This window comes from Meriones unguiculatus, chromosome 17, assembly GCF_030254825.1.
Source record: "Meriones unguiculatus strain TT.TT164.6M chromosome 17, Bangor_MerUng_6.1, whole genome shotgun sequence".
In the NCBI taxonomy this organism is placed as follows: domain Eukaryota; kingdom Metazoa; phylum Chordata; class Mammalia; order Rodentia; family Muridae; genus Meriones; species Meriones unguiculatus.
The window spans coordinates 92,919,338-92,942,271 of NC_083364.1; the positions used below are offsets into that span (position 1 = coordinate 92,919,338).

The 22,934-nt window shown below is 45.6% G+C and overlaps 2 protein-coding genes and 1 long non-coding RNA gene across 21 annotated transcripts in view; 1 reads left to right on the forward strand and 2 right to left on the reverse strand.

Annotated features, from left to right (window-relative positions):
- Nucleotides 1-1,973: 1,973 nt before the first annotated feature.
- Nucleotides 1,974-11,077, reverse strand: Cfap298 (cilia and flagella associated protein 298). 2 transcript variants are annotated; one of them, XM_021628364.2, is made up of 7 exons: nucleotides 10,794-11,077; nucleotides 7,016-7,183; nucleotides 6,028-6,095; nucleotides 3,454-3,612; nucleotides 3,111-3,242; nucleotides 2,517-2,612; nucleotides 1,974-2,270 (listed from the first exon to the last, which is right to left on the reverse strand). In XM_021628364.2, exons 1-7 carry the CDS (start codon nucleotides 10,930-10,932, stop codon nucleotides 2,160-2,162), a joined length of 873 nt encoding a protein of 290 aa, XP_021484039.1. In that variant the 5' UTR covers nucleotides 10,933-11,077; the 3' UTR covers nucleotides 1,974-2,159. The 2 variants fall into 2 exon arrangements, with proteins under 2 accessions (XP_021484039.1, XP_021484044.1); XM_021628369.2 differs by lacking the exons at nucleotides 6,028-6,095; nucleotides 10,794-11,077 and having other exon boundaries at nucleotides 7,016-7,093.
- A 126-nt stretch (nucleotides 11,078-11,203) lies between these two features.
- LOC132648602 (uncharacterized) overlaps nucleotides 11,204-22,934 on the forward strand; it is a 45,198-nt gene continuing 33,467 nt past the window's right edge. Inside the window, exon 1 of the long non-coding RNA XR_009587034.1 lies at nucleotides 11,204-11,313. This is a non-coding gene — a long non-coding RNA (uncharacterized LOC132648602). The remainder of the gene's footprint in view (nucleotides 11,314-22,934) is intronic.
- Nucleotides 12,794-22,934, reverse strand: part of Synj1 (synaptojanin 1) — a 77,163-nt gene continuing 67,022 nt past the window's right edge. For 10 of the 18 annotated variants that reach the window (XM_060370724.1, XM_060370720.1, XM_060370719.1 and 7 more), the window contains 3 exons: nucleotides 20,526-20,634; nucleotides 20,092-20,309; nucleotides 12,794-15,683 (listed from right to left, as the gene is read on the reverse strand). In XM_060370724.1, coding sequence (XP_060226707.1) covers nucleotides 14,889-15,683; nucleotides 20,092-20,309; nucleotides 20,526-20,634 — 1,122 coding nt within the window. In that variant the 3' untranslated portion in view covers nucleotides 12,794-14,888. Of the gene's footprint in view, nucleotides 15,684-17,023; nucleotides 17,051-20,091; nucleotides 20,310-20,525; nucleotides 20,635-22,934 lie in introns of those variants that run through there. The other 8 variants (XM_060370729.1, XM_060370727.1, XM_060370732.1 and 5 more) reach the window with 2 other exon arrangements.

The window sequence follows — 22,934 nt, forward strand, 5'->3', positions numbered from 1 at the left end:
AGCTGGTGTATCAGCTACTTTGCTTCCTTTTGTTGTAACCCAAAGATGTACTGGATCAAAAAGAAACAGGAGACTCCATGTTGGACTGACAGTCTGGACTGGCAAGGCGAGGTCTGCTGGGAGTCTCTCAGAGAGTCCTGGCCTCTGTCTTCACCAGCCACGTGACCGGAGTGAGTCACCAGCGTAAACACAGGCAGCGAGCTGCGGGTGAGCCCTGCTCGGCCGTTCACGTCACTGTCAGGGCCACAGTCAGCACCCACATCTGGTGGCACTGCCGCCAGTTTCCCCCAGCACCGATGTGGCCCCTAAAAGTCTTGCTGTCATCACACGTCTTGACTCACTGTCCCATTTAATTCTGAGCTGAATCTTCCACATACAAACTATCCCCAGGCAAAGGCAGGTTCTCCAGATACAGCTAAAGGCTTGAAGAACAAACGCCATCCAAGGCCAAACATTTTAAGGGCAAACTTGAAAATTATAATCAAAATAAGGGGAAATAGATGCAATTTTTAAAAATAAAATCTGATCAATCAAAATAAGAAAAGCATGAAGCATGGCCAGCTACACATCTGGCGTTAGGAAGTGGCCTATTAGGAGCCAGCCCTGAGTAGCTTGGTGATGGTGAGAAGAGGGTGGGAGGCCAAAGCTTCTAGAACCTTGAGGGTCAGGGTTCAGCTCCACGGCTTCTCCTAGATGTCCAAGTCTCCCTCCAAGTGGGCACAGGGCCATCTAGCCAGCTCTACTCCTGAGGATGAAGCCAGGCAGAACACCACAGCTTGTTCTCTTGTTTGGCTTCTCACCGTAGATGTGGGTGCCGGCTCCAGGGAAAGGCTGCTTTTGATCAGGTGGGACCTGTCCCAGAGGCCATCTCCCCTCACTCCCACAACTCCTTTCAAGGCTGTGGTGGGGAGCTTGGGTGCTCAGGTGGGAGGGGCAGCAGGGCAGGAAGTCCACGTAGGGAACAGTAGTGTTTCCTTTCCCTCAGAGGGAGCAGGAAAAGTTTCCTCTTAACTGGGCCAGCGTCCAGGAGGCCAAGGTGGAGGGAAAGTGTGTCTCTGTGGCACTTCTAGCTGCAGGGAGCAGCCTGGGGTGTACTTCATTTGCTCATAGGTCCCGCTTTGGGGTTTTTAGTGGCTTAGGGGAACAGTGAGCTTAAAAGGAAAGAACCCGTGAACCAGTTTGTCCTGCCGCTGCTCACTGAGCTAAACACAGATAGCAAACCTGGCACTGACAGTCCTGAGGGTGGAAACTGCAGCACAGGGGGAGCAGGGAGCTGAGCCTTGGGTGGGTGCAGCCAGGATCAGAACGCCTTTTCCCCACCTAGTTAGGGAAGGAACTTGACAGGTGAACTATAGAGTCAAGATGTCAGGCTAGTCTAGCTGGCCACAACCTGAAACACAGGTGGCCTCTCCTCGTGGCACCAACCAGGAGCCAAGCTTGCTTAACCATGTGGACTGGCACAGTGAGATCTGTTAGCAGGCTCACTCTAGTGCAGGGGCCCTCAACCTTCCTACCTCGGAGATGCTTCGATACAGTTCCTCATGCTGTGGTGACCCCACTATAAAATTATTTTGTTGCTACTTTATAACTGCGATTTTGCTGTTATGAGTCATCTTGTAAATATCTGACACACAGGATATCTGATCTGCGACCCTTTTGACCCCTGTGAGAGGACGTTGGACCCAGAGGTTGAGAACTTTTGCCCTAGTGTCTTAAAGCTGACTGACTCAGAATTCAACCCCCGTGGATCTCAATGACAAGTTTGCAGTGGGCGGCCTCTAGTGGCCATGAAGGTCAAGTTCCACACCAGCATTGAGTCTGCCTTGCTATAGAGAACTCTCCAGTCCCTTCTAACACATGCAAACACAAGATAAGGGAACTAGGAAGGTGGTCATTGCTGCAATGACATCTGTGAACCTTTGGTATGCAGTCAGAGAAAATCCTTAGATGTGACACAGAGAAAAAGAAATGAGAACAATTCACACATTTTATTTATTAAGTTCTAAAACTGTGAATGACTTATTTAAAAAATTCAAATGAAAAGAAAACCAGGAAAATAGGAATCTCCACGTCTTTATGGTTAGTCCTTTATAGTATTATAATTATTTTGCCCAAGGAAGGTGGCTGGCGGTTCCCGCAGCCTCATCAAGCCGCCAGCTTCATCGGGGTCTCCACTTGATGTCTTTTACCCCATGAAAATGTCTTTTCAAAGCAGTGTTATCAGCCCATGGAGAATTCAAACAGGAGTCATCGTCATTTTCTTCCAGTTTCTGGAAATAAACATGCTTTACTCAGGACGGCATTTCAGGAAAGTGGTTCATACAGACTGAGGAAACAATCTGGGTAACTTCCTGCCGCCCCAACTCCACCCAGCCAGTAACAAGACCCTCCAGCATCTAAAGCTGGCAATGGCCTTGGGGAGCCGGAAAGCCCTTCCCCAACACTGTGTGGGTGTCACAGGGCCCCGCCCACAGGTGAGGCATGGGGCCAGGGTTGCACACTGTGGGCCCAGCTACCTTGAGCTCCTCCTGTCTTCTGTGGTAAAACAGCATCAGCTGCTTCTGCTCCTCACTGCTGATGATTGGCTCGCGGGCTGGCGCGCCCTGCCCCCTCTGCAAGGGCAAGAGGATTATTTTACAGCTGCCTCTGCCAACAGCTAGGATGGTGGCTGACAGGCGTGGTGGTGGGCATTGGCCCTGCCTGGCTCAGGGCTTGTAGTGGATGTCATCTCTACCATGGCCATTCCCCAGCAGTCCACAGCGAGCCCAGTGTGGATGGGAGGACACTCAGATCCATAGCTGGGAGACAGAAATCTACAGACCTTCTTCCCCAGATTACACAGCAGTGGCTCAGTGTGCCTAAGCCCAGGACACCTCAGTGGACGACTCCCCACACCTCCAACGCTTTCCAGCATACAACACCAGCAGCTTAAAAAGCCCCATGACCTGTCTTGGCTGCATTTTTCATTATGAGGAACATTTCTGCATGTAGACCTGGTTTTTAGGTTGCAATTGCACAGAAAGGAAATGTCTACTTTAAACTGGGCCAACAGGGCTAAGGCACACACAGGTGTGGACATATTCACACAACCTCAAAACAGAAGCGCTTACCTTCTGGATCTTGACAATGATTTTGGTTTTATCATTTTTCCCTACATAATCAGAAAGCTTCTTCGTTCTTCTCAGCTCCTTGGCAGCCCACCACAGCTGTGCCTCTGACTCTTGAATGACTTCGAGTGCTGCCTGGGGTCAGTCATAGAGAAAACTGGCTTGAACAGGAAAGGCACACACATCCTGTCCCAGAACCCAGAACCTGGCTGTAGGCCCTTCCCGCAGAGGACAGGCTCCTAGCACCCTGCTTCCCTACCCCTGACGCATGCATGAGCGCGCGCACGCACACACACACACACACGCACACACACACACACACACACACACACACACACACACACACCTGAGTTCCTGACAGATCTTCTTTATTTTCAAACTCCATCCGGATGGGGTCGTACGGGGGCAGCCCCATGGGATAAACAATCATTACTGCACCTCGAAGCTGATCCAAGGCATCTTTCACCATCTCCATGGTAACAAAGACTCCAGCTTCCACTTGTTTCTGAAAGTGGACCAGCATCACTGTCAAGTCAGTGAACTCCTGCCGGTGCCCGTGTGAGATCCCTGAAGGCCCTGCCAGCACAGCAGGAAGGAACCTGAGAGCCACTGCTTTCTGGTGACAGCTGTCCACTTCTGGGCCAGACAGTAAGTGGCACCCGAGAGGCCAGCAGTGCTCAGGGCAGACCCAAACCCAGAAGCATAGCTGGGAGGAGGGAATGAAGAGGTGGAGATGGAGCAGGCTGCTTCAGGACAGGTACAGCCCTGGACAGGAGGGAGAGGAAAGGGGCAGCCCGAGCCTGTGTTAGGCCATGGGTGACAACTTCCAGGGTGGGCTGATGACAGTGGGCGCCTGTCTGCAGTGGGTACAATATGGACTGAGTTGGAGGGACATCAGCTAGAGGACCCTGAAGAGAATAGAGGGAAGATGTACATAAAGAATGGATCTAATGTCCATCCCTGCTTCCTAGCACACAGCAGAAGCTTCTGTGATTGCTAAGAGCTAGGAACGCCCTTTGTAAGTTTTCAAGATGTACTTATTTTGTGTATACTAGTGTGCATTACATATATGGTGTTTTGCCCTGCACACATGTTGGTGTACCATGTGTGTACCTGATGCTTGCAGAGGCCAGAGAAGTCCCTGGCTCCTCTGGAACTGGTATTAAAGGCTGCTGTGAACAGCCACGTGGGAGCTGGGAATCTGACCTGGCTCCTCTGAGCAGCAAGTGCTTTTCACCCCTGAGCCACTTCTCCCTATAATCTGAAACAGATCTCTGTATGCCTGGCCGCCTGGGACTCGGGGTTCTCACCTTGCACACCACAGGAAGCTCCTTTCCAGTATCCACTGACAGGTTAGGTCATGGTGGGCACTGAAGCCATCCATGGTAGCAGTGCTGAGAGGGGCTGGAGTCTTTAAGAGTGAGGCCCAGTGAAGGTGGTTAGCTCACTGAGCTCTGTTCAGGAGCTCTGAATGCACAGGGTCCATGCTGACTGGGTCACTGGGGTTAGCCCTGAACTGAGGGTGTCAGTCCTGCTGGTACTGAAATGGATAAGGGCTCTGAGGAGGCCCTTTACGACAGCGGTGGGTAGGGGGTGAGGTGTGAGAATAAGAGGAGGCAGACTCAGGAGGCATTTCCGGGGTAGACGGTACAGGGCCAGACACAGGCACATGGGTGACACGGGTAAGCTCGTAGGGTGACACAGGCTTACAATCTGTGCATCTGTGAATAGGAACTTAGAGGGACACTTATTCTGAGGTACAGAATGCAGAGAGAAGGGTGAGGGTAGCGGGGTTCAGGTCTAGGACCCAAGCATCCAAGATGGGGAAGAGGACCGTGGTTTGAGGATAGGACTCGGCTAAGAGACTGCTCTGAGGCCATGAATGACCCTCTCTTTACAGAGGCTCTCTGGTCAAAAGAGGGATGGAGGCTGTGGTGAGACTTCAGAGACTTCACACTCAACAGACCACTTTCCAGGGGCTCCTCAAGGACTAGGCGGGGGCAGTGGGCATGGAGGTGCCCGGCTGTAATCCCAGCACTCAGGAAGCTGAGGCAGGAGGACTGCCATGAGTTCAAGGTCTGTTTGGGCCATACAGGCCAAGGCTACACAGGAAGAAAAGATTACTGAGAGCTCAGGAATATGTAGGAGAACAGAACAGGCAGTTATGGCCAGGCATGCACACGGGGCTACAGTGGCTGTCGCCTACGTGGACAGATGTGACCAAGTGAAAATACCTAGGGGTTCTTACACTTATTTGTGTGTGTAGGGGGCACATATGGTGGGGTTGGGGCAAGAGGACAATTGGTGGAACTCTGTTCTCTCTTACTACCAGGTGTGTCCTGAAACTCAGCTCTTTGAAGTCAGGTCATCAGGCATGGCAGCAGGCACCCTTCTCTAGCAAGCTGGCTCTCCAGCCCCCAGGTGCCTAAACAGCCCTGAATTCCTTTCATCCGGGCGCATTATCTGCCCTTCAGTGGTATTATTTTCCTTCTGTAAAATAGGTCCTATATAAATGCTGTGTAGTAAATGTCTCCCCGATCCTGTACCTATAGGCTACATGAAAACTCTCCCTGCTTAGCTTCCTATAGCCTTCAAAAACCAAGAGACAGTCCATTCTGGTCAAGGCACACACTGCACGAAACCGACACTCATGTAAGACAATAAACTCCTTTGTTTGCTCAGCAGGAATTGGCAGGACTTTGGATAACTGTCATGATCATGAAAAGGGAAAGGCAGGGTCCTCCTCAAATACGCTTATTTGCTCTGTCACTGGAAGGTAGAGAAAGGAAAGAAAACAAAAACAAAAACAAAGACCAACAAAAAGGTGGGGAGGAGGTAGAGGGGATGGAGACAGACAGCTAACTGCAGCCCACCAACAGCGTCCACCGCAGAGACAAGCACATCCTATCGAGAAGCTGACCTTAGACACTATTGCTTTGGCTTCTTCTACAGTCTTCTTCAAAACCTGCTTCATTTTCTCATTTGGAGCTATAATATAAAAAAGGAGAGAAGATAGTTGTCAAAAATCCTGTATGCTCTTGAACTCTCCTGCCTGAGCCAGGGAACTTCTGAAGCAAGGGCAGGAATGGAATGGATGTAAGGGGCATAGAGAGATGTGGAAGCTGGGCAGAGATCCCATGGCCAGGGGAGGGGTCTGCAGCATCTTTTATGCAACTTGGTGAAGGCCATAAAAACAGGCTAGAGAAGTCACTGAGCGGACAGTACCAGCGAACCAGGCCAAGGGTAGACGCTAAAAGAATTTTAGGCTACAAAGCTGTGACTCGACTCTGTCACAGTGGCTCAAAAGCAGATACGGGCAATAAACTAGATGGCTGATGCCAATAAAACTCCAAACATGCTTGTTTGGAGGCAGGGTGGGCTGGCCTGGATGTCCCAGTCTTCTTGCCTTAGGCTCCTGAGTGCCCTCTTAACCCACAAAACTTTATTTTACCTGACAACTGTCCAAATGTGGCATATAGCACCAAATCATAACATCAGGTTTAAAAAAAAAAAAAATAAGCACAGGGAGAATGGCACAGCACGTGCCCATTTCTGACCTACAGAAATGGCAAATGTGCACGGTGTGCTACTCCAGGAATGAGGCGGTTCAGTAGGGGGCAGAGAGTGCTTCTCTGCTGGGCTCATCCAGGACTGGGGCTTCAGCACGGGAGTTTCACAGTGCAGGACTTCGTATGTCTGCAGTAATGAGTTGGGGTATGCTTGTGTGTGCCAGGGTGCATGTGTGGAATGCTGGGAGCTAGCTCTCTCCTTCCATCATGGAATCTGGGATCAGACGGAGCGCTGTTCCCTGCAGAGCCATCCTGCTGGCCCATGCTTCTTAATCTAAGAATTGTCTTCAAGTTTACTGTGAGGTATGGCCCAAGGGCAGCAGGAAAAAGGCCAATTACCTTGCCCATTCCTCCGTCCAATGTCATCCTTCTTAAAAACAGCACCCCCACTGGGTACGCACTTTTCTCCCCACTCATCCTTTAATTTCAGCTCTTCAATCTGCTCATCATTCAGCCCTTGCATATTTGGGGGGAGAAACACACCATGTTCCGCTAGTTCTTCCATCTCTGAAAAAACAAGCAAAGGGCAGGTCTTGAACTGTAGGCACTAACTGGCCTCCGCAGACCAGTATGCTCCAGCTCGCCATTTTAACAGTCACACACCACGGACCACAGACGGGGCTTTCCTCATCCTAGACAAAGCCTCCGGCTCACACTCAGTCTACAGAAGTACGGTGAGCTTCAGACCCCCCTTTCTATGCTCTAAGCCACTGTACTCAGCAATTACAAGATTAACACTCATTCAGAGACCAAGCCTCTGCACACAGCTCTACCGCTTTCCAAGGTGGCCCCTCCTTGTGAGGGATGAAAAACAGTTCTTAAACCCCGCCCCTTCCGACCTTCCAGCTCTGTGCTCTGAGGCTTGCTGAGAGCCCTGGCTAACACTTTAGGAGATCCTTACATGGGGTCACTTGGCAAAGTGCCTGCTGTGTATGCATGAGGTGTAGCCTTGAACCCCAGAACCCACATAAAAAGGTCAGGTGTGGTGGTGTGCACTTAAAACCTCTGTACGAGGGTGGGAATGTGTGTGGCAAGATAGAGACCCAGGGAGCCCTGGCCAGCTAGCTTTGCTCCAGCCAATGAGAGATCCTGTCTCAAAAAACCAAGGACACACAACACCCAAGTTTCACACACATACCCCCCTACTCACAAAACTTACATAGACACTTTATACAATCACTGGGAAGGACCTAAGGCAACTGTCCTGGCTGTTTTTTTGTCAACTTGGCACAACCCTACATGTATCTGGGAATTTGCTCAATTGAGCAAATGCTTCTCTCAGATCGCCTCCAGGCAAGTTGTAGGGTGTATGCTTGATTAGTGACTGATGTGGAAGGGCCCAGCACTGAGGGGCAGATCCTCTGAGTGGCATAAAATGTCTGATAAACCACGAGGAGCAAGGCCGCAAACAGCGCTCCTCCACGGTCTCCGCCTCAGCTTCCTGCCCTGAGGGCCGGGCCTGACTTGCCCTCGTGGACTACAACTGTCAATATGAAATAAACCTTTCTGCTCAAGTTGTTTTTGGTCACCATGTTTTGTTTTCTTCTTTTTCTTCAAAGCTATAGAGAGCTGCTGAAGACAGAAACTGGTATCAGAACCGTGGAGTGCTATGACAGACCTAACTATGTTGTTTGGGCACAATCATGTAAGGTATTTGGAATTTGGGCTGGAAAAGCCACTGCCTGCTCAGAGCTTAATGGGCTGTTATGGAAGCTTGAAGATAACAGTGCTGAGAGCAATGAAGACGGTGAAGCCTTTAATCTCAGCACTCGGGAGGCAAAGGAAGGCAGATCTCTGAATTTGAGGGCAGCCTGGTCTACAGAGTGGGTTCCAGGACAGCTAGGGCTACACAGAGAAACCCTTGTCTGTAAAACAAAATCCATGGTTCTGGTCAGCCAGAGCTGAGAAATCCCTGTGACTAACAGAGACCAGAACCACTGAAGTGAAACACCTGTTGGAGCCAAGAGATCAATCAGTTGTGAATAAGAAAATACCAACATCCTTGAGGCAAAATCTCTAGAAAAAATTTCTCAAGGTCAGCAGACAGAAGCTGTCTGGAAGCTCATGCTGGAAGCCAAACCCAGTAGTGTGTGTGCACTACCACAGGGTACTAGTTTTGAGGGCATGAAGGGGTCATGGAGAACAGTGGAGGCTGGGCACAGGAAGAGGCTATTCTGAAGGCACAGCTTCAGTTTCAGGGAAACCCCAGGATTAAAGGGATTATGGAGAGACGCAGAGACTTGGCATCATGGGCCAGGGTGACAGACCCTGAAGAGAGGCCAGGAGGCAGTGGTGCCATTGGTGGAGGTGGAGCCTGTGGATAGTCCAGCATTTTGGAAGCCAGCAGCATGGGATGACAAACAAATAAGGCGGCAGCTGTAGAGTGGAGCCAGCCTCGGCCTAGGAGCCATGCTATGTGAATTCTGGATGGCAGAGCAGAGTGGTGCCAGAATATCTCGAGCGTCTCACCCAGAGCTTCCCAGGGCTGGACTGGTATTCTGCTTTGATTTGAATGCAACTGTGCTAACGTTCTCCCTTCATGGAATAAGAAAGTATTTAACTTGTTTTTTGATTTTGCAGGAGCCCAGGTATGGACATTATAAAGAGGCTTGAACTTTGAAAAAGACTGATTTTTAATTTTTATTTATTTTTCAAGTAGCTCCCTGGCTGTTAAGGAATGCTCTTTGTAGACCAGGCTGGCCTCGAACACATAGAGAGCTGCCTGCCTCTGACTCCAGGCGTGCTGGGATCACAGGTGTGCGCCACCATGCCCGGCTAAGATTGAACTTTTAAAGTGACTTTTTACAAAGCCTTCGGGACTTGTAAAAGTTGAAATGTGTTTTGCTTTGAGAAAGTAACAGTAATGAGGTTTGGGACTAAACAAGAAAGGAAGGATTCTGGCTTAGGAACACCGTGCTGGTGGTAAGCGGATGAGGAGGCAACTGTTCTGGTTGTCTTTTGTCGACCTGACACAAATGTAGACGTATCTAGGAAGAAGGACCCTCAATTGAGAAAATGTCTACACCAGACTGTGTGTAAACAAGTCTGCAGCTAGGGCACTTTCTCAACTAATGAGTACTATGCAGGCTGAGCAAGTCACGAGGAACAAGCCAGGAAGCAGCATCCTCCAGGTCTCTGCTTCAGTGCCTGCCTGGAGTTCCTCTCCTGACTTCCGTTCATGATGGACCACAGCTGTATGACTGAAATAAACCGTTTTCTCCCAAGCTGCATTTGCTGGTGTTTTGTCGCAGCAATAGAAACCTAAGATGGAACTATCCCTCAAAAGCGAGAAAATCCACTTCATGTTCACTATTCCAAAGCATGGTTTTCGTATTTTTCCTATCTCATACGTGCTCACCAGCCTTTTGAGCGTTGCTATGCCTTCCTTTCTTCCTTCCCTCCCTGACAGGAAGACACTAAGAGCTGTGTGTTCCTGAAGTACTGGGAAGATGCCTCGTGACTGGCAACAATTCAATACTACAGAATAAATGGTGTAAGGGGATGAGATGTTTACAGCCTCGCTCCATTTCCAGACTAAGCACTTGGAAGACAAGGTGCTGGCGTGACTCACCTCCATCTTCCTGGGGTAGAGCGAACTGGCGTCTGCCTGTACGAGTGCCTGCTGGCAATGGCAACTGTACAGCATATCCGTGGGTTTTAAATTCACCTACACAACTCTTAGATTCTGCACCACACTTTCAACTTAGGATGTTAAAGAAGGCCCTGGGTTTTTTCCTCCCTAAATGTTTTATTTTTAAGATGTCATTTAATATTGAGCTTGCTTTGAAATCAGTTAAGTTTAATTAAGAAAAAAAATAACACGTGTTTCCTAGGAGACGGAAAACAACACCAGGTCTCTCCCAGTGTCTCTCCCTTTTGATGGGCGGTTTCAAGGCCGGAGACTCAAGGGCTGGGGTTCTTAACGTCTCTAACAGGGCACTCATTCACTTCCGTAAGCCCCTTCCGCTCATCTTTCAGCTCCCTTCAAACGCTTTCGACCCACTTCTTTCCCCAAATCCCGGCTCGGCCGCACTCGGGCTCCCCGCCGTTACTGCAAATCTTCCCAAATCCTTGCAAGCCCGAGCCCTCCCCAGCGCACCACGTCCCCGGCCCGCACCTGTGCAGAGCCGCTGCACCTTCAGCCGCCCGTTGTAGACGCGGGTCACCTGCGCCGTGAGCTCTTCCAGCTCGGAGCTCCCCGGCGCCTGCAGCAAGAACTGGCTCTCGTCGCCTCTCTTCACGTGCAGCACCACCATGGCTTCTGCCAAAGGCCCGGCAGGGGCGTCCGGGAGGCAAGCAGGGAACACAAGGCCTACAAGCCCGAGAGAGGTCGGCCCGACCCGCACAGCTGGGAGACTAACCGCTGCTCCCAGGCGGAACCCGGAACACGGGCTCGCGCGTCCGCCCGGTGGAAAAAGAAAACTGCGCACGCTCGCGGAAGTGGCTGTTGCCGGGAGCAACAGTCAAACACGGCCTGAAGTGCCTCCAGCGTCCCCCTGGAACCGCCGGACGGGGGGGCAGCGGCTTTGGGGAGCAAGCTATCTAGGAGGCGGGGATGCCCAAGCTTTGACGCACGGTCGCCGCTACTGGAAGTAGCTGTTGTCCGGGCAACCGAATCGCAAACCTAGCAGCTACAGGTGGGTGCAGACTGTCCAGGGGACTCAGGAGGTGAGCTGGAGGAGCATGGCGGCTCCTGGGTTGAGAATGAGTGGGCTGGTGGGCACCGTGGGAGCACAGCACCTGGAAGCCCAGACTTGTTTCCACGCAGGCACTGATCGCTTCCGGAAATGCCTTGTGCATTTCTAGGGTAATGTGAAAGTGGCGAGCTCTGCCGTTGAGCACAGCAGATTCAGTTTAACTGCTTTCTACCGTCCGTTCCTCGATTGTTCGGCCTAGTCCCCGACAATCTCAGAAAGGCCAAGCAGGCGCGACGCTGTTCCTTCAGGACATTCAGACACAGTTGAGGATCACTTGATGGTTTCACTTTAGTGTTACAAGGAAAAACAAAAACGGACAGAAGAAATTCAAACAGCAATAAAATTAACCAGGACAACTGTGATATGTAGCCTTCAAAATGATCTTAAACTCAGTTTGACTAAATGTTGGGGGTTTATGTTTGTGGTTCTTTAACTCTTACTTGTTAAAAATTCCTTTAAAGAAGCTGTGTCTGTAACTGATTAAAACTGCAGTGCTGTGGGGAGGCAGAATACAGAGACTGACTACCCTGTCCGTCCTTAGCTCTGGACAGCCATCCACTGCCCTCCTGTAGGTTAGAACTAACACCCCTAAGACCTTCCAGATCTATAAACTTAGCTTCCACCAACCAAAAGTTAAGAATGTCATCAACACCTGATACTTATAGAAACACATTCCCCATCTTGCTGTAACTGTCTCTGGGAAAATTTCCCCACCAATGTATTTTAAACTTGCCATGACTTATGGCTTTGTTCTATAGAGCCTTTAAACTTCATAAAACTGCTTCCATGATGGAACATGGAATTTGGGTAACCTAAATCTTCCATGGTCATTCAAATTTAGCGCCAGAATAAACTAGTACTTATTCCCTGCATGTATTATGTACAACACAAAAAGAAGGAAGGGGGAGGGGGAGACAGACATATTAAAGACAACTCAAGGAGCAGGGAAAGCCTTGCAGTCCAAAGCCTCCCCTACCATGAACTCCCTTTGTGAACTCTGTAAGCCCTTAAAGGAGAAAAGTGGTCAGATCCCACCCCTAGACTTCCACCCTAGTCTTTCCTAGCCTTGAGCAGGAGTGGCCAAGCCCTGCCCTACAAGTTAAAATCCCACCAATCACTGAGCTCCCCCAAGTTTAAGACTTGAAATTCCACCAATCCACCCTGGACACCTCCCCCATCCCACTCCCAAGAAATCCTATATAATGCCTGTGTCTGCATAGTTTCCTGCTGTTTCTCATCCAAGCAGGGGCAGTCAACCTCCTGGGTTTTTCCCTCCCAATAAATCTCGTGTGATGTTTGTTGTACTGTGTGACTCTGTGGTATTCCGTGGCTCCACAACTGCCAAGGTACCTTTCCCTTCAGAGCTTCAACACTTACAGAAAGAAAGAGCTTGACTTTGAGGAAAGAAGTCAGCTAGTGGTAAAGACAGATATGTTTATTCCATATAACAGCACATTTCACAGGATATGTACAGAATGTATACCACTGACTTTTAATACTGTACTTCTATAAAGTATAGTTATAAATACTGTATGCCACATAAGCAATAAAACTCTTACATACATATAAACAGCAATCTACTATAGAGAACAGAAACTCACAGAGATTCTTAGTGTCTATTTTTGGCTCTGTTTTGACCAGAGCTGGTAAATACTCACACACAATTTCGAGTTCTTTGTAGCAAACTTTAACTTCCTTTGTGCCTTTCAGCAGTGCGCCAGACCTCTTGACAGGCTGAGCTGCTGCTCTGCAGACTTCCAGTGGTTTACCCAAGTGAGACACTGCTCAGGGCTACGATCTGCACTACAGTTTTCTAAGATGGATTAGCTTGCTAATGGGGAGCAGATACCTTACACACTAGTCACACAGATGTTATAGCCACAATCTCAACAAGTTAATTCACATTTTGAAGCACACTGCTATTGTAATACTGCAGTTTTAAAGCTACTACTGCTGAAATGGTTAGAACCCCAACAAGCACGATATAAAACTCACGGGTGTTATTGCTAACAGTGAGTTCTGGCTGTAGCAGAGGGTTACTTCTATAAATACAGTATTTTGATAACATTGATCATTTGCGAAGGTGCTCTGTCCTAACAGTTCTGCTCTATGATACAAGTGCAACACAGTCTACTGTGGTCTTATAAGGAGGTTATGGCAGCCATAAATTCTTTCTAATCTCACACTACACATCTTCAGGTTCATGTGGACGGAGGAACTTCGGTGTATGCACATAACTTTTTTATATATTTAAAAAAATTAAGTCTTAATGGTAAGGATGATTTTAACTTCAACTGACAACCAACCAAATAGTAGCTTAGGGAGTTTTCTGTCTGGCTTACTTAATGATATCAAAATACTATGATTTTTATTTTATTTTATTTTATTTTTGTAAAAAGTCCATGTACTTCACAAAATAAAAGCAAAATCAATTGCATACTGGCAGTGCAGGAGACAAAATCCACAGCTAAATTGAGGTATAGCCTCTAAACCTTAAAGCAGCATCAGATGTGTTCTGTACCTCTGACATGGGAGAGAACACACATGGGTCATGTTCCCAATTCAGAGCACTCCACAGCTGCCTTCCCTGCTGAAAGCAGAGCTCCAGGGCAAAGCGGCAATAGAAGGGTATGTATGGCAGGGAGAGGGCCACATAGAAGAGAGCCCATCAGCTCCAATATTGTCCGGTGAACTTGGTGGCATGTGCCTACTGTTTGCGTATGTGTCCACAGACTGACCACAACGTCTGTACTGCCAACTGTAAACCCCAGAGAAAGGCATAATATAGGTACAGGAAGGAAGGTAACTTGAGGGTGAGTGTGAAGGGTAAGGTGGAGAAGAACAGGAATTGTCTCTTCTGTAAAGTGACTACTCTACTTTGGGATGTACAATTAGTAGAAGCATCCAAAGCATACTGGCTGGCAGCATCTTTTTGATAATGAGATACTGAAGAAAGGACATTGTCAGAACTGTTAGGTAAAATTTGATCTGAATTATATCTTAAGTTTTATAAATATGTAAATGTATGCATTTATATATTTGTGTGCATACATACAGAAGTGCACATATAATGTATACACACACAGACCTTTTTGCTGAAGGTAGTGCCTTTCAGACCTGTTTCACCATAACTCTGGAAGATCTTTGGTAAATATCCATGAATACCAATTGTCAACACCACAATGGGCTGGCAGTACTGTCAGCTACAGGTGTGTGGGCTTTTTGTGAATTTCTGAGTAAAGGCTATTTTCTAAAGTAGTTTTAAGCACTTTTTAAATGGCCCCTGCTCTCTTCTACTCATCAGAACAGAAAGACCAAGACTCCAGTTATTTCCGATGTATAAACTCCAGCTTTGTCCACATCCTTTAGTGATATTTGATTTAGATATCAGTGCACTTAATGATTATTTATTGCACATAATGAATACCTAATGCCCCAGTCTCTTGGCTCTACCCTGACAAAACAGAAGCGAACAGCCAAATCAAACCAGCAGAAACTTCCTTCCCATCACATAACTATCTTTCTGTGAAGTCAAATGTGGGAGATGCCTTAGATGCCAGGGTTGTGCAAGGTCCTGCAGATGAGCTGGCACTGGGTGGGAGCAGAGGGACAGGCGGTGGCGGTGGTGGTGGTCTTCTGGCTGGCAAAACACAGAAAGAGACACCTGTACCTTTACTCCAGTCCTCATCAAATGAAGCTGATGCGTTACCCAGCAAGTCTGGATAAAGTGACTTTGACTTTCCTGTTGTAGGAAAGCCATCATCTTCGTCAAAGGTTACCCAGCCTCTGGGGTTGCTTGTGTTTACTGCAGACTGGCTCTGAAGATCAAAACTGTCCTCAAAACCACCAAGTGAACTTGAAGGCTTGCTCGTGTCACAACTGAGAGGCATGAGAGGAGGAAAAGGACTGCTAGGAACAGGCTCTTCTTTGGATAGCCAAGACGTTGACTCTGATTCTTGAGACGGAACTCTAAATGGGTTTCCAGGGATGGCAGTCCTGTCTGTAAAAGGATTCCTGCTGGGTAGGCTGGGAAATGGGTTTGCAGAACTCCCCATATTTTCTTGTGACTTGTTTCGCGCTGGAACTGGAGGCATGGTTGGCATGCAACTTACAGAACTCAAAGAGGTAACTTTACTTTGCGATGCAGAAGGCAACTGAATCAACATCTTTGTGTCTGGGGTTAGGACAGGTGACATCTGAACAGACAGCTGAGCCTTTGATACAGCAAGCAGATTAAGTGAGAGATCTTCAAATGGGTCATTCTTCAACGCTGGTTCTTGTTTGACACCAGAAACTCCATTTGTTTTTACCTAGAAAAGAATGAACACTGGAGGATCATTTTTTATTTATTAATACTCCCTTTTCTTCCTTTTTAAAAATTATTTCTCATTTTCTTGAGCAACTATACAAATTCAGGAACTAAAAAGTAACTACAGATTTTTACTTTGGTGTTTTAATAAATAGGGTGAAATAGGTAACATTACGTTCTTTAAGAATTCATAACTAAATAAATCCATGTTCTTTAAGTTTTAAAGAAATGTGATGGAATAATTTCATTCAGTTTTTGAAATGGTAAAAAGAATTATACAAAATGATGAATTTGTTCATGCTCTGTTCTTTAAAATTTTAACACAAACTTAAGAAATTTTCATGCTAAAAGCATTTGCTAAATATATATAAACTTCCAACACCCATCTATGAGGATATGCCTTAATCTAAATTCCCTAAAGAAATTCAATTTTATGAATGAAAGTCAACTTAATATATTCTTAAGTTCAAAGCTGTAAAGAAAGTGAATTTTCAAAGGTTTCTTTTGCTTTTTAATGATAGTTTGCCTTTGCAGTTTAATCATTAGGTAATATGAATGTCCTTAACTGACCTTCCTCATCCTGACAGAGATAAAAGCAATGAATATTCCATTTTCTATGAACATTGACTAAAATTCTAAAATAAAGAGGCTGTGCTCTGATCCTCATGGGAGGAGTGTTCAGAGTTAACTTCATGGCCATAAACAATCTGCACTCCTCCCTGAATCCTTCCCTAAGGAGCTGGTTAACAGAGCCACGGAACAGGGCTCAGATGAAGCCGATCTAGCAATTATAGCAAGGCTCACCACCATCATCACATTAGCATGAACTTGTGGTCTAAGCAGGATTTGGAAAGTAATGATGACATCAGAGGTGATTTACAGAGAAAGGTGTTGGAAGGGCTTTGAAATGTTATTAATTTTAATCTAAATTACCCATTCTTTCTTACCAAAAAGAATTTGGCTTCTGAAATTATCTGAAAAAAAATATTTCCCAAAAGAAACGTAAGAAAAAAAACAACTGGATTTTGCATTTATGTAGTTATATTACATACAAATAGTTTGCTTTTTTGAAATTATACTTTTTAGTTTTGTTAATTTTCATAGAAAACAAAGCAAAAAAAATATGGTAAAGCATTAGCAAGAACTAAAATGGTTCCTAAAATCCAAAATACTAAGAAAAAGAAAAAGCAGGTATGAGTGTACAATATGGCACTACAATTTATTAATGTGGACAAGTTGATTTAAAAGTGGGTGAGACTTCAGATGTTTGAAGCAGAAGCCTCAGACATCTGATGCGCTGGGAGACAGATGGGAGCACATGTAAGGTGATAAATAGCCAGGTACCTGTTACCCTGACGGCTGCTCCTGCTGTGAGAAGAGGAACACAGAGATCAAAGGAAAGAGTTAGGACAGTTCCAGACCAAGCTGCAGCCCCAGCCATGCAGTCCTCAGAAAGCGTGTGGCACTAGGACACATTTGGGGCTCAAGGGCAGCAACGCTTTCAGGTGATACTATCAGTTAAAATACAGTTCTGGTCTCTTTATAACCTTATTATGATGTGCACTTTAACAGTGTCTATGTTGATTACTAGCCAGTTCAAGCTGCATTATTCCATATTTTCAGACCCCGAGGGCCTCCTTAATAAAGAAATTGTACATAATACCACTTTACAGAAGTATAACCACACATTCATCGTAACAGCATATAAGGATCCAGGCTTGCTCTATGTTACTCACATTTTCTAAAGGATTTAGAAATCATTTCCCTTATTCTTTATTAGCTGGAAGGTACACCAAGGCAAGAAACTAATTTTTGTTGCTTAACTCTTAAATCATCTTTCAACAATTTGGCTGTATTTAAAATAATCTGGTATCCTTAAGGAATTGAACCTTCTAACACTGAAGCTTATTTGTTAACAGTAATTCTAACACTGAAGCTTATTTGTTAACAGTAATTTGTAAACAGTAAAATGAATGTGTAAGTAGTAAACAATATTTGACAGCCTAGAGATGGCATCCTAAATCCATCACATAGCTTAGCATCTCTCACCTCCCTTATCCCCTCCTCCCTTTTCCCCCAGTGTTGGGGATGGCCCAAGAAGTGATAAGCATATGTGGCCAGTGTCATACCACTGACATACAACATCAGAATGATGATCTGTAACATGAGTCACCCTCATTTAATGACACAGGATGCATGTGTGTGTCCTGCCCCTGTACGATGCTCTGAAATGAACCTCAGATGCAGACTCCTGACAGGTCCTTCCCTCCCTGTCAGCTCTCGTACGGCGCCCTGGTGGGGGTCTGTCACTGTGCTGTTTCATTTCCCTCTTTCTAGATTTTAGCTCATAGCAAGACAAGTAAGATGCTAGAAGTCAGACCAGTGAGCACTGTTACGCCATGCACAGGGTCTACAGCATATTCTAGAGCCAAAGAGCAGCAGGCAAAACAGGTAAGCCGGCTCATGGCTTCAGATATGTGGTAGGCCGGATCAATAAAGACTTGTGAAAATTACCAAATATTCAATTCTTAAATAATGTAATACTAAATAAAATAATAACTCAATAATAATAAAACTTGTCACAATTAAAATTCTCACCAGCAGTATGTATGTGTATAAATTTCATATATATACTCAGTATATATGAAAATCTCATTATTAAATATATAGCTACTTAAGAGATTTTTTTCAGAATTGTACCATTTTTTTATTACTCTTATGATTACAAAGTCAAAAGGTGCAGAGTAGTCTAGAGAGTGCTTCCATGCAAGCATGAGAACCCGATTCAGTTCCCTGCACATGTAAACCCTGGCCTAGTGGTGTGTGCCTCTAACCTCAGCACAGGTGGGTCCTTGCAGCTCAGTGCAGCCAGACACACCTACTCACTGCCCATGGGCCTCAAGGTGGATGGCATCTGCGGAACAATATCTGAGGGTGAGTACTGGTCTCCTCACACACATGCACACATGGTCACAGATCATGAATACACAGATAGTGTACCATGATACTGTAAACTCTGCTATTGGCCACCAAGTGTTACAAGCTCACTGCAGTGAGAAACCAAGACAAACAATGGAAATGACCAGAGAAAATTTTTGGCTGCTTGTCATCTACATGGTCCAACTGCAGTGCTGTGCTGCAGGACGCTTGTCCCTGAGCCTGCAGTTATTTCAGTCATCCGCTTTGCTCAAGTTTTCATAGCAGAGCCCTGTTCTGCCTTCACACTGTCTCTGGATACTTAAAGCTATTACAAAGTGGGTGGAGGTCAGGTGTGCTTCTCTTCTGGAATGGATGCCTTAAAACAGTGTTGATAGAAATGGCCTGCCAACTAGGTTGACATACCCATATAGCTGTTATAAACAAATGAAAATTATTACTCAAAGTACTTTCAAAGGCTACTGCAAACACACAATATTTTAGATTAAATCACAAACTTCTAAAAACATTGCTTTGGCTTTGATGCCATTTTCAAATAAAAAAATTATATACAGTGAGCCAGCAAAATGTACTTATTAAATTTATCATCTTGAGTTAAAGTTGATAGAGCTTAGCTTATATGTACTTATCTCAGTATAAAACGATTACCTAACCCACAGCAGTGCTGCTGATGTGAGACAACAGGAATGCTCATGACCTCAACACGTCAAGGCCATGAAATGATTTTCTGTGAGATGCTAATGAAAGGATGTGGTTGTCTGTGGTTTTGTGTGAATGAATTTGCCTTCTGCTTGAAGCTCAAACCTCTACGCTACTCCTGTAATGACTGCAACCGCAGGAACCCAGCGCCAGCTCCGCCCAGAGAAGAGCTGCTGCTCAAATCAGGAGGCACTGAGGAACCTCTCTGCAGGAAGTTAGCCACCATGACAATCACTAAACATGGAGCAATCGTGATTTGCAGATCTCTAAAACTACTTTACCATCTCAGCAGTAAGAGAACAATTTTATTGTTCATCTACTTAATTAACTGCCTAAAGCAAACAGTGTATTTAAAAAGTTACAAATTAACATGAGTTGCTACTTGGACATTCCTAAAGAACCCTGCTCTACTGTCTGAGGACCTGAGAACTGTTTGACTGTTTAGCCCTGGCTAGCCTGGAACTCATGTAAACCAGGCTAGTCTTTAACTTGTGATCCTCCTGCCTCTGCTTCCTATACTGAGAACACCTCCTAACCACTCCTGCTGCTCTCTGAAAATCTCTTACTTAAGCAACACATATAACCAAACAAACCCTTAAAATCCTCAAATAGTCAATATCATGCAATTCACTTAAGGCATCAAATGAGACTCACCAAAGTCATCTCAAGATGCCATTACTTTCAAGTGGCAAAATAAAATTTCAGGTCATATTTGCGCTCACAAGTGCTGATCATTAAAATCCACATGCTCAGACACTTTGCTCAGCACTTACTTGCAGTTGTGGTGAGGAGTCAGAAGGCAAGCTCTGAGACGACCTGCTCCGAGGTGGGGGCTGTGGTGGGGTTTCCAAATTTGGCTGGGGGCCAGAGGGAGGCATGGGTACTGCCATGGGGACAAGAGGCTCCTGCAGCTTTTGAGCAGGTGGAGGCAGAGAAGGCTGCAGAGGAAAAGCAGCCTGAGGCTTCAGTGGTTCTGGAAGGACAGCTGAACCTAAAACACCAAGGATTGCTGCATGTTAGCTGTGTTCTAAAAGCCATGGCTTCTTTCCTTAGAGAAATGTGCAGAGGTATTCTAGTTATTTCCCCTTTCTATGACAAACAGCCTTGTTTCCAGGGGTACCAAGCAGAAGATCCCCATTATGAAAGGTAGGACAAAGAAAAAGAGTAAGAGGAGAAAACTCAGAGCAGTGTTCCTAGCAGGGCCTACCTTTTGATGCCTCTGGGGGCTTGCTTTGGCTTTCAGGAGTCAGCCTTCCGGCAGATACCCGAGCCTGACTCTGAGGGGCGCTGATCACTCCAGCACGAGCTGGAATTGTCTGTAGAAGGAAACGTATTTGTGACATTAATCTATTTTCTTTTTAATTTTTTAAATTTTAACTATTAATTACACTTCATTCATTTTGTATTCCCCCATAAGCCCCTCTCTCCTCCCCTCCCGATTCCACCCTCCCTTCCCCTTCCTCATGCATGCTCCTCCCCAAGTTCACTGATAGGGGAGGTCCTCTTCTCCTTCCTTCTGATCTTAGTCTATCAGATCACCTCAGGAGTGGCTGCATTGTCATTTTCTGTGGCCTGGTAAGGCTGCTCTATTTTCAAATTGAAAAATATATGCTTTCACGTCTCATTGATTCTCTGGTATAATTTCCCACCTTGCCATTTTAATGATTTATTTTTTAATTTTATGTGCATTGGTGTTCTGTCTGCATGTATGTCTGTGTGAGGCTGGCAGATCCCTTGGAACTGGAGTTAGACAGTCATGAGCTGCCACAAGGGTCATAGCTGAGAAGAGCACATGGGTGAGCAGCTAGTGCTCATGGAAGAGCATGAAGAACATGATAGTGCTCTTAACCCAGACATTCCTCCAGCCCCTCCCCAACCTTGGCATTTTAATTGTTTTCTATTTGTAGCTAAACAATGACACATTCCTTGTTATATTTGATACTATACTGCTATTCAGGCACTTGTAAGTATGATACAGGAATTTTTATTTAACCTTCAAAATAACTTCAGATATGATTTTGTCATGTATATCTTAAAGTGAACACATACATACAGAGGATGTAGTGTTAAGACATAAATTCATGCCTGGCTAGCTGCAGGAAGGCAAGGGACCTGATCTCGAGCAGTACTGCCTTATGAAGAGATGAGACGCTCTGCAAGCATAAATGTTGGTAGATGACCCCTAGATACTAAAAGACTTCAGAATCAACCTCTCCTCCATTCTTTTAACTATGAAATAACATTCTTAAATGTCTAAATATCTTAAATATGCCAGAAGACACATAAGTGGGGAAAAAAAAAAGTTTTCTAGTGGTTGGAGAGGGTTAAGAGCACTGGCTGTACTTCCAGAGAACAAGTTTGACTCCCAGCACCCACATGGCACTTGAGAATTGTCTGTAACTCCAGTTCCAGGGGATCTGAGTCCCTTACACAGATACATGCAGGCAAAATACCAATGCACATAAAATAAAAACAAATTATTAAAAAAAAAGAATGTTTTCTAGTTTCATGTTTGCTGAAGGCTCTAAGCTCATAATGCTTATTTTTTTCATTTAAATTTATTTTTTTATAATTCACCCATTTTACATCATAATACTTAAAGACCAAGTTAGGATGTTTGTTTTGTTTTTTGAGCTAAGGTCTCACTCTGTGGTCCTAGGCTGCTCTGGAACTCATTATGTAGACTACAGTGGCCTTGGACCTACAACAGCAATTTCCCAGCCTCAGCCACCTAAATGCTGGGATGTAGGTGTAAGATATCAGGCCTGCTGTTAAGAGAACTTTTAACTGCACAAAAAACCTGACTTCCCTTTCCTATCCCTACATTATCAAGGTGCAATGGGGAGTGTGGTAGAGTCGGTATATGGCAGACTTCCCTTCTTATGAAACAGAGAGAGTAACATATATCTTGAGGTATATTTAGTAGACATTTTAAATTAAAGAGTAGAATTAGACATAAAAAAAGGACTTTTTTTTTTTTAAGTAGCTCTAGGTCCTCCACTATTCAGATGTAGTATCTACTATATTGCCCTAAGTTACGTTTTTTTCTTTCTAAGTGTTTGTGTATATGCAGGCATTTATGCCATGGCACATGTGTGATGCCATAGGAAACCCTACTGAGTCAGTTCTCTCCTGCCATCATTATATGAGGATAGAGTACACACCATCAGGCTTGCATAGCAAGCTTTTACCCACCAAGCCATCCCTATGGCCCTATCTTTTTCTTTCTGAGTATCTGTTAAAGTACAGAGAAATTTTGAGTGCATAATGGGAAATGTATGTATATAACAACACATGATAAAAATAAATACACAGAAAGCCATAGATTATTTATAAAGTATGGAAAAAATCTTGCAAGCCATCAGCCCTCTTATTTTTAATATCTCTATTGTCTCTCTCTTTCTCTCTCCCTCTCCTTCCCATGCCCATCTCTCTTTGAGACAGGGTTTCTTTGTGTGTAGCCTTGGCTTTCCTGCAGGCCAGGCTAGCCTTGAACTTTAATTCCAAATACTGGGATTAAAGGCTAAGTATTCTATTATAATTTTATGCCAATTAAAGTGCTTCTTAAAAAAATAACTTTTATAACTGGGCATGGTGGCACATGCCTGTAATCCTA